At 44.3% G+C, this 11,090-nt stretch overlaps 1 protein-coding gene and 1 long non-coding RNA gene across 2 annotated transcripts in view; one reads left to right on the top strand and one right to left on the bottom strand.

Annotated features, from left to right (window-relative positions):
- COTL1 (coactosin like F-actin binding protein 1) overlaps positions 1-11,090 on the top strand; it is a 29,081-nt gene that overhangs the window by 758 nt on the left and 17,233 nt on the right. The window contains exon 2 of the mRNA XM_032777570.2: positions 9-91. Within this exon, the coding sequence (XP_032633461.1) occupies positions 9-91 (83 nt within the window). The remainder of the gene's footprint in view (positions 1-8; positions 92-11,090) is intronic.
- Positions 291-2,159, bottom strand: LOC142047965 (uncharacterized). The gene is made up of 2 exons (XR_012657301.1): positions 2,056-2,159; positions 291-402 (listed from the first exon to the last, which is right to left on the bottom strand). It is a non-coding gene; the product is annotated as an uncharacterized LOC142047965 (long non-coding RNA).

Here is an 11,090-nt window from a genome sequence, read left to right as displayed (position 1 = left end):
TCCCCAAGGGTGACTTTTAAGTATGATGGCTCTACAATAGTCCCCGGAGACCAAGGAACAGACTATGAAGAGTTTATAAGGGAATGCAAAGGTAAGGCTGATCTCATTGCTTGGGTAGATGCCCGACTGCTGCTTGCTGCCTAATAAAAAGGAGAAAAGAATTGGAGTAAACTTGTGTAAAGTGGAATGTGTCCCTGCTTGTTTCAGTAGTTTACTGTCTCATCCTGTCCACAGTGATTGGATTTTCATACTGCTACAGAGTATAACTCGCCGGATGCAATGCACTCACATAGCAATCAAACTCTTTAATAATTCATTTGTTTCGCCCACAAATTTAAATATGTGCAGCATTTTTTTTTGTTTTGCACAACGGATAAGAGTTTTGATTCCCTTCCAGTTTCTCTCTAAACCGGAGGAAAATCTTATTAGCTCAGATCTTATTGTTTATCTCAAAAATTTAAAGGGTGAAATCTCTTACTGAAGAGATAAAGATACCCATTTAAGTTATTAATATAACCATAGTATTAAAAAAAACTTTGCTTTATAGAAACCTACAATAAATTCTTTTAATAGCACTAATCTATGCAGTAAGAACAACACTAATTTAAAATCACAAAACTTTAAGAACTAATAGTGAGAAATTTATATAGGAGATTGTTTGAACAAATACAGTGCTGAAAAGAAATTAATTATGTGCCACTACATAACCCTAACAGTTACAGTTCAAGGTTTAACTGCAGCAGCTGTGTGTTGAACTGTGTCCCAGAAGTAAAGTGCTAAAGGGCTGAGGGAAGGTGGTAATGGAATGGTGGATAGCCAGGAAATAGTTAACTACTTCTGACATTAAGACATGAAGCGTTTGCAAAACTCGGCTTTGTTAATAGGGATATTGTACGTATAGTCCGCTCCCCCCTCCTGCATGCTCCTGTTGGCTATGTGTCATTTAAGTCATATGGTGATGTGCCAGGCTTTAAGTATTTATTACTAATTGTTCAAGTACTAGCCTGGATTCATTTCAGAACGTTGGTCCGTAACTCTGGCAAAGCCTTCTTAGTTCATTTATCCCAGCTATGACTTTTAATTGCTTGTAATATTAATTATCTGTCTCACGGAAGCCAAACGAGGTCTATTCCTCAAGGAGTAATGTAACAATCCCTGACCTGCTAAAATGCTAGTAACCCTGTGAAGGGGCCTCTCTGTGCAGAAAGGGCCCAGCCATGGACCCAGCTAGGGTTGGATCCTCTTGCATTGAATTCAATGCCAAAACTTCCATGAACTTAAATGGGGGAGGACTGGGACTCTAATCAGCATGTAGCTGTTGGCAGGGAAAGATACTAAACTCCCAGGGGCTAGAAATATGTGTAGTCATTGAATCAAGATGCCTTAATTGTCCTATTCAAACGATTGCTGGAGGATGCTGTCAGGATTGCCTGGATACTCTGTAAAAGAGCAAAAGTCCCCAGCTGATCTCATTTACTTTGCCGAGAAACTTAAATTCATGTGGCTCCTTTCAGAAGAGTTGAATTCCTGTACCCTGAAGAGAACACTTTCTCTCTCATTCTGTGACCTTATAAGAAGGTGTGTCGGAGGAGTTAGCAGGCCAAAGGAGAGGCTCTAAGAGAGAGGAAAAGGTATTTGTCCTAAGAGAGGTGCCAGAAAATGCTTTTTGAAGGGAGGACACATCTCCAGATGGGGAAAACAAACACGGAGGCGCTGCAGCTCCCAGTGACATCAGCTGTGTTTCTGTGCACACAGCTCTTCTGAAAGTCAGACCCACATTGCCTAAGAGAGGGTCAGCCACAGGGCTCTGGGTTGAACAAGGGCGATTACAAGCTGAGGTTGCTGAATGCCTTCCATACTTCTCTCCCCTGGCAGTGACTAAGGCAGTCAAACAGCTTCCCAGGCTGGAACCCTTCCACACTTATTTTCTCTGCCATTTATTTTTAAAGCTTAAATCTCTTCTTTTGTCTGGCTTGACTCTAACTGCTCTGTCTGGGAAGATACTGACTGTGCCTCTTCCTGACGAGTGCTTCTTACCTGTCATCTCTTCCTTACCTGTTATCCCCTCCTTAACAAGTAGCCTGAGCAGGGAGTTGGAGAGAGGAGGGCTCTCGTCAGAGGCAGCTGACCCCCAGAACTTGTGCTGGGCAGGCTGGAGTATGACCTCTTGGGATCATAATCCAATTTCAGTTTCTTGCCAGCGATTTTGTGCATCAAACCCTTATTACAAGCAGGGCATGAAAAGGGACATAAACCAAAGTAGAATTCACCCCACTCTTCTCCGAGTGAATTTCTCAGTGCAGAGCTGATCCCGCTAGCCCTGAAGTTCCTCCAACAAAAAGGATCTTCAAGATCTATGACGCTCAGACTATAAAAGGGAGGTTTCATATAAAAGGTTTGGTCAGGGTAGACCTGTGTTCTAGCATTACCCCGTGCTAGGGGCTGGACAGGTCCCTCAGCAGGCCTTGAATAGAAGAAGGCAAGAGCAGATTAACCCGTGACAATAAAATATCTCTGAAGCACATGTGCTTGAAGCTTTAATAAACTATAGGAAGTGAAGAGGTACCGGGTATACAGGCCAAGTGTCAGACAGCTACTTCCTCCACCCACAAACTAACGGATGTTACATGAGTTGGGGAAGGAAGATATGCTAGTTTTAGTGACTCCATCTGTGCAACCAGCCTGAGCTCAACCACTAGACATCAGTCAGGAAACGGGATTGGTGCCAGCTGTGAAGACAGAGCTTTCCTTCCCATCTGGAGGAAAGGTGACAACTCTTAGTACACCGTAGAGCTGGTTGGAAAATTTCTGTTGAAACAAAAATTCAATGGAAAAATGTGGATTAAAATAAATGCCACTGGCTTCAAAGTAAACTTCTTTCCTTGTTTTGGATTCCTATTGTCTGAACAATACAGACTTGAAAGTCCCTCTTCCCCCCAATCCCCCCCCAACCTGCAGCTGCCTTTTGTAGAGCCTCCTATGATTCAGTGGTTGAAGATACGAGTGGGAGCTGGAATACAAAACCTCAGCTCACCAGGCGTAGGCTGAGGTACCTCAGTGCAAATTCGCTCTGCTCTGCTTACCAGGCCATCTGTTACAATATGCTCTCAAACAGAAAGCGTCTGTGTCTCCTGCTTTCTCTAATGGCCATTCTTATTAAAAGCACCTTTGGTGTGGTGTGCATATTGCTTTCCTCCTGGGCATTAGATTATAGGGAAGGCAGAGTCAGTGAGTGCTAATTCACTTGGCTCAAAGATACAGGAAGTTGTTTTGTTCACAGGTTGCTTGCTTTTTGCACTTCCTGCATTGTGCTAGGAGTTCTCAGTAGCATTACCTGCCCCTTAATTGAGACAGACAATGTTTTAGACATCTCCATTCCGAATACCACTGGGGATCCCAGAATGTCTCTGCAGCAACTACAGCAATAGCCTCCATGGGGAAAATCAGGAAATGATGTTGTGTATATCTGGCTTTTTTTTAATGTGACTTAGTGTAACTCTGACAGACCCCGGTCGCTGGCGTGCAGGACTGAACCGGGGATCTCTGGAATTTATTAGTGCGTGAGCCTCTACTGCATGAGCTAAAAGTCAACTGGCTGTCAGCAGACTCATTTTATCTCTCTCTATAAGTGGACTGAGTGCCACTAGATGGGACAGAACACCAGACCCAGAAGGTGTGTGGGTTACATATTTCCCCTATCAGAGGGGTAGCCGTGTTAGTCTGGATCTGTAAAAGCAGCAAAGAATCCTGTGGCACCTTATAGACTAACAGACGTTTTGGAGCATGAGCTTTCGTGGGTGAATACCCACTTCGTCAGATGCATCTTTGCTGCTTTTATATTTCCCCTATCTGAGGAAGCACATCCTGAGCTTCAGAGTCTTCCCAGTTGAAATCCTGGACAAGCCCTCACTTGTAACACGTCTGTCGGCGGGCGGGATCAAACTTGGGAGTCTCTATTGCATGAGCTAAAAGCCAGTAGCTGCCTGTTAGCTAAGTCGGTAGAGCAGACTCATTTTATCTCTCTCTCTAAGTGGTCTTGGTGCCATTAGATGGGACAGAACACCACACCCAGGAGGTGTGTGGATTACATTAGCAGCTGGCAAAGATACCATGTGGCCAGCCAGCTCTCCACAGACACTCTGGACTACCAGTTAATGAATATATTAAACATTGTTAGGTGTTCGGGTGCGATGGTAATTGGGACTGTATAAGTCCCATGGATCACAGTTTGAGCCCTGCTACACCCAATGTATCTTGTGAGGATTTGTTCCTCTGTATATCGTGGAGGTACAAGTCCATTCTACACTAGAGCTTTGCCTTAGATGGCCTTGCACATCCGACTTGTTCCTGAGCCTTGTACCAACCATGGGGTTATTTGCAGAAAAGCATAGCAATGAAAGATGCAGTAAACCCAGCATTTTACCCTTTCCCTGTTATTCTGGGACACTGAAACTACATGGGTGACATTTTTAAATAGGAAGATGACAGACTCATATTGAAAAAACTGTTACTGTGAATGTGTCATTTCCTTTGAGCATAGACCCAGGGCTGCTTAACTGGGTTTGCTAATACACCTCTACCCTGATATAACGCTGTCCTCGAGAGCCAAAAAATCTTACCGCGTTATAGGTGAAACCGTGTTATATCAAACTTGCTTTGATCCGCCGGAGTGCACAGCGACCCCCTTCCCCGCCCCGGAGCACTGCTTTACCACGTTATGTCTGAATTCGTGTTATATAGGGTCGTGTTATATCGGGGTAGAGGTGTATCTCATGGGCTTCCTCTCCATTAAACAAGGATTTCATTTCAGGCTTTTGATCCACTTCATTTTCTAGAGATCGCTCTCCCTTGTGCCTGCGCCAGTGGCATGGATCCAGCCGTGGCATGAATTTGACATTAAACACTTCATGACATCAATACACTTTTAGACAAAAAAATGAGTTGTTGGATTTGGAGCCAGAAAGATAGAGAAGAGTTTGAAGGTTTGTTTGTTTTTTACAACAGGGTGGGAACATCTGTTTTTATTTCAAACCCTAATAATTGGGGATGTTGAATGCATGGCTGAGAAGAGTGGAGTGACCTTATCTGGGATCCTAGACTTAAAATAATCCCAGTCAGAAATACAGTTAAGGTTTTGTAAATATCAGTGATGCCAGACTAACTAATAGCAAAACTTATTTTGCTCTCCCCAATATTATTGGAGGAACAGAGTGGAACAGTCCATACTTGCAAAAAAAAAATTATGGCTACACTGCAGTTTACTAGTGTGGAGCTTAGAAGTTCCTCCATCCCATTGAGAACCAAATGTTTACAACCATGACAAAAGAAGCAAGGAGGCTGCTGTTAGGAAAGTCCCAGTATTGATAAATACCTGTCTTGACAGCATGAGATGGAAGAGCTATTCATGTGTCTGTAAAGAGCAGACCAAAGGTACTGTGCAGTCAACATTAGGAGAAATTAAAACTCTTGGTAAGGAATAGATATGGCATAAAGCGTTTCTGATTAGCATCAGCTGTGTGTGTGTGGGGGGGAATGGAACCAGCTCCGAAGAGAGTGCATAGTGCAGTGCTCCTCATATAAAGGTGGATTGCAATCAGTAAGTAATAGAATTTAGTAGTTAAAAACTTAGGCCCACATTTATAAAGGCGTTTTGATGCCTAAAAATGTAGGTCGGTATCTGAGGAGACTGAGCAATGTACCAAAGCAGCAAAGGTTCCTAACTCACTTAGATGCTTTATAAATCCCATTAGGTGTCGATTTGCATCTTTAGGCACCAAAATACCTTTGTAATTTTGGACTTTACAGGATATTGTTGATTCTTTCTTGCGCTCGTCTGGAGTCCTTCCTTTGCCTGCTTTCCCCTTTAACATATATTTGAAGGGCAAACCTGTGAAAATTTGCCCTTTATGGTAATTATTTTGGGGGAATTTCACATTGACTGTGCATTCCTGGCTGCAAAGCCACCTTGCTCCTGCCTCCTCCCCTCCACTGCTGTGTAAAGCATAGCTCCTTGGAGGATCAGTTAAAGCAGCATCTGTTTGACAAGCACTTCCCTATGGCCATCTAGAACTTTGTCTGCTTCCGCCATCCCAGTGTTGAACACAGGAACTGGTGGGGAAAGGGGTTAAGTCCCCTTTATGCTCACTGTATTCTGGAGCCTGTCAGGGTCTGTCTGGTCGTTGGCATCAGAGCTGCCTCAGGACTGCTCTAATTTAAACTCTCTGCTTCCCATAGGCTCAAAAAGTAGCCATAGCTTATTGTCCTGGGTCCACATACAGTCTCTACATCATCACAATAGCCTGTTTCTATACCGTCATTGGTAGATCTCCAGGTGTTTCACAATCCCTAATGTATTTATTCTTACAATGCTTCTATGAGGTAAGGAAATGTTGTTAGCCCCTTTTTCCAGATAGCGTCTCTGGGCCTCAGTTCCCTAAGTGACTTGGCCATGGTTACACAGGAAGTCCCTGCTGAAGCAGGGAATTAAACCCAGGTCTCCCCTGTCCTAAGCTAATGCTCTACCATTGGACCATCCTTCCCCTTACACTAGGAGGGGAGCTAATAGAGAGCCACTGTGGCTAATGGGGGTATTCCCCAAGGCCATTTATATCCCTTAAAGGCCCCACAAACCTTTAATGCAACAGAAAATCAACCCCAGTATTTGTTTTAATGGGATGTATCAACTCAAGATGCTAATGATGGAGCTGCGTATGGATTTTGTGTGGAGGTTGGGGGAGGAGGAAGAGTCGACTGTTCACCATCTTGCAGAAATCTGAAACTTGCTTGACTTTGGGAGGCTGCCGGGCATCACTTCCATGAAAATGTATCTGGAGATGTGCCCTCATTCAGGCATGTAATAATTATAAGAAACAAAGAGGTTAGTTATGATACTGCTGGACTCTAGCTCATGCCCTTGACAACCCATCCCTTAACAAGTCATGAGGACTTCGATCGTCTTCTCTCTGAACCACATCCTGGCTGTACTGAGGCTTGAGAGCATTTTGATATTGACTTTGGTGAGACAATTACTTCGCCCTTTCTTCACTGACGGGTGAGAGCAAAGGAACTCTGCTGAGGCTGATGGCTCATCAGTCTCATGAGCTCATGTCCTGGACCTAAGCGCACTGGATATGTCAGGGATTGGCAGCCTTTGGCATGTGGCTCGCCAGGGTAAGCCCCCTGGTGGGCCAGGCCAGTTTGTTTACCTGCCATTTCCACAGGTTCAGCTGATCGCGGCTCCCATGGTTTGTTACTCCAGGCCAATGGGGGTTGCGGGAAGTGGCGCGGGCTGAGGGATATGCTGGCTGCCACTTCCCGCAGCCCCCATTGGCCTGGACTGGCGAACCACGGCCAGTGGGAGCCGCGATCGGCCGAACCTGCGGACGAGGCAAGTAAACAAACTGCCCTGGCCCACCGGGAGGCTTACCCTGGCGGGCCGCATGCCAAAGGTTGCCAATCCCTGGGATATGTGTTGGCTGGACATTAGAATGGATTATTGGCCTTGGTTACATTTTGTCTTGTATTTGTAATCATGATGCTAAACATCAGTTTTCCTTTTAAGGAAGATTATAGGACCTGAGCCAAAGCCCATTGAAGTAAATGGAAAGACCTGTTGTCTTCAATGGGCTTTTGATAAGGTTCCAAAGGCCTAAACTTTACCAGGGACCGAGTGCTGCCCAGGGACTGGGCCCTCACCAGTGTGATGATGGGGATGGCTGCTCTAGGAGCATCTCATCCCAGGTATCTCAGACCATTGGTGTCTGCGTACTGAGGGTTAAGAAGTGAAGAATTGCAACCCAGAGCCAGGTGTTTAAAAGAGAAAGCAGATGCTGGGCTTTTCCTCCTGCCAAACTGGGCCCGTGTCCCTTCCTTCCCCAGTGTCTCCTACACAGTCATGTTTCTCTGAGACAGCTCAGTTCTGAGAGTATCCTTATAATAAAATTTTAAAATGTCAGCTTAAGCAATCTTACTTCCTGTTGGTTAACCTTAGCTTAACATTCTAGCTTGCATCAGGGAGGGTCAAGAGGGGACAGAGTTTGTGTCCTGATAGCAGGAAACCAAGTGGTCTGACATTAAACAAAGAGATGGCCCAAGATCTTTACCATGTGGCTCATTTCTTACGCTTACCCATGACAGGCAGTAGTTATCGGTTAACACTGACCAGGCATCTGGCACAAAATGGATCTTCAAGCCCATGAGGGGGCCACTTCTGAGTCTGCAGTTTAATGCTACATAGTGTTCATATGCAACCAATGTTCTTTGGGACTAGAACCAGTATCTAGCTGTAAGAGTACTCGAAATTGGCACCATGCAAACTAAATTCCCTTTGGTTTCATTACAAGACAGCCTTACTGTTACTTAGGGTTATACACACACAATTCTTCCCCCAAAAGTTTCTAAAACATTTGCAGATGTGTCTTGTTATGCATGCAAAGAGCTGCATCCCATAAAAGTGGTATACAACTGGAATTAACCTCCTACATATTGTCATGTTTGAGAGCTTTCTTTTTTGTTTTCTCCCAGTGTAGTTGGGTTGCTATCGTAGGAAAAGTGGTAAGCTTTTCCTAGTTTTGTGGTGGTGGATTTTTTTTCCTCAGCAAATTAATCACAAGTCAAAATATGTACATAGACTGAGTATCATTTAAGGGAGCAGGAGCTGCAATTCTTGCTTCCTGTTTGGAGTAGAGGGGGAAAATCTTTGGTGTCCCAAAATGTTGGCGAGTGTTTGTCAGTGGTAGGCTTTGTGGAAAACACACAGAGATAGAACTTCAATGGTTGTAATAGCTGTAGCTCAGGGATTGGCTACCTTTGGCACAGGGTCCGCCAGGGTAAGCACCCTGGTGGGCCGGGCCGGTTTGTTTATCTGTCGCGTCAGCAGGTTCAGCTGCACCAGGCCAATGGGGGCAGCGGAAAGTGGCAGCCAGCACATCCTCCAGCCCACGCCACTTTCTGCTGCCCCCATTGGCCTGAAGCGGCGAACCGCAGCCAGTGGGAGTCATGATTGGCCGAACCTGTGGACACGGCAGGTAAACAAACCAGCCTGGCCTGCCAGGGTGCTTACCCTGGTGGGCCACGTGCCAAAGGTTGCCGATCCCTGCTATAGCTCAACAATTCACACCATCTGAGGATCTTGCCCCATAATATTCTCAGCCTGAAGAGCAGAACTTGAGTTGTCCAGTTCTCATTAATATCATACTTGGCCATATCCGTTAACAGGATGTTAAAGATACGTCCTTGAAGGTTTATTTAAAGGTTGTTTTAATTAGCTATAAAAGTGGAGTAGATTTCCTCAGAGCATTTACAAGAAAAATTCCTCAGAGCTAGAGCAGTTTTAGTTTCTTTTAAACTCTCTCCTCACCTTTTTTACTTTGTGCAGCTACGGGAGTATACTCACATTGTGATGTCCTGGTAAAATGTAACAAGATGGTATGGCTGCTACAAAAAGTGTAGGAAAAGGAATCTGTTCATCCAAGATTCAATTGAACATGTAATGAAGAATTTTGACTTTCTTTCTTTGAGGATTAAGTAAGCCAATGTTTTCCAAGTAAAATATGAATAAATATGAATAAAGCCACATGGAAAGCAATAAGAACCAGGACACTTTTGAGGAAATCTGCCACGTTTTCTCTATAACTAGCTCTATAGGGCCAAGGTATTCATAACACATGGTATGTAAGGACAAAGCCTTCTGTCAGATGTTTCCTTGCAGTCCCTAGGTACAGTAATGCTGGGTGAGTAAAGCTAGGAGTGGTGACGTTATCTAAGAATATGATTGATTTGCCAGTTTGTTACAGCAATGGGACTAATGTTATAAGGCTTTTTGCAGTTAATATATCTTTCTTGATTCTAGTCGGTGTGGAATGTTGCAGCTTTGTAGTCCAGTGGGGAAACTTTTTTGATTCAATTGTATTAAAATACTTGAGCGGATCAGAATAGATATTGTCAACAAGGAAACCACTTGGGGTAGGGGAGGGGGAGAAACACTACCTACCTACTGATAAGTAAGGAATGAACTTGAGAGAAGGAGATTAAGTGACCTTATTGTTGAGGTGTTCGTTGCATTATTACTTCATTATTTACATAGCGTCTACCCCACCCTTGGCATATACAACTGTAATATGCTCTGGTTGAAGCTTGTGAAATCTTCCCAACCGCAGCCATTGTCTATGCTAGGTCCAGGTCTATGAATAATGCTCTTTTATTTGCTTCAGGCTGTACTGATATTCAAAGGTCAGCGGTTAGGAAGATTGCTGCACGGAAGCAGGGCAAGATTCCCTCTTTCAGAGGGAATGTGCCATCTCTATTATAAGTTTGTTTAAACAACAGTGCAGACATCAACAGCCATCTTCTAAAGCCAATTTAAACGGTTCTTGGAGAGGGGGAGGAGGAAATTAAAGTGTCTTGGGTTTTTTCAGTTGGGGAGGGGAGAGGACCAGCGTTAACTAAGGCTCTGACTACTTCTACATAAGAACAGCCATATTGTATCAGTGCAATGGTCCATCTAGCCCAGTATCCTGTCTCCTGACGATGACCAGTGCTATATGCTTCAGAGGGAATGAACAGACCAGTGCAATTTAAAGTGATCCATCCCCTGTCGTCCAGTCCCAGCTTCTGTCAATTGGAGGTTTAGGGACACCTGGGGTATGGGGCTGTGTCCCTGACCATCTTGCTAATAGCCATGGATGGACCCATCACCCATCAATTTATCTTAATTCTTTTTTAACCCAGTTACACTTTTGGCCTTCACAACATCCCCTGGCAATGAGTTCCACAGGTTGACTGCACTGTGTGAAGTACTACTTCCTTTTCTTTGCTCTAATGCAGAGAAATGATTTGGCACGATAGCTCTGGTTAACCCTGGAAAGGGAATCCATGAATATACAAGAACTTACGCTTGGATCCTGTTTCACTGACAATTTGTCACTGTGAACATGCTTCAGATTATTTGTGAAACTCAACCAGTTCTGCCCAGGGATTCTGACTGCACACTCTGAATTCTGCCAGAAAGACCTGCTTCTCTTGTTGGTGATCTGTTATCAATTATACCAGCTTTTTCTTTTATGTCTAACCTTTGCATTTCTTAAACATGA

The sequence above is a fragment of the Chelonoidis abingdonii genome, chromosome 19, assembly GCF_003597395.2.
Source record: "Chelonoidis abingdonii isolate Lonesome George chromosome 19, CheloAbing_2.0, whole genome shotgun sequence".
In the NCBI taxonomy this organism is placed as follows: domain Eukaryota; kingdom Metazoa; phylum Chordata; order Testudines; family Testudinidae; genus Chelonoidis; species Chelonoidis abingdonii.
Note: the sequence above shows the minus strand (reverse complement) of the source record. Positions and strands in the feature narration are given on the sequence as shown.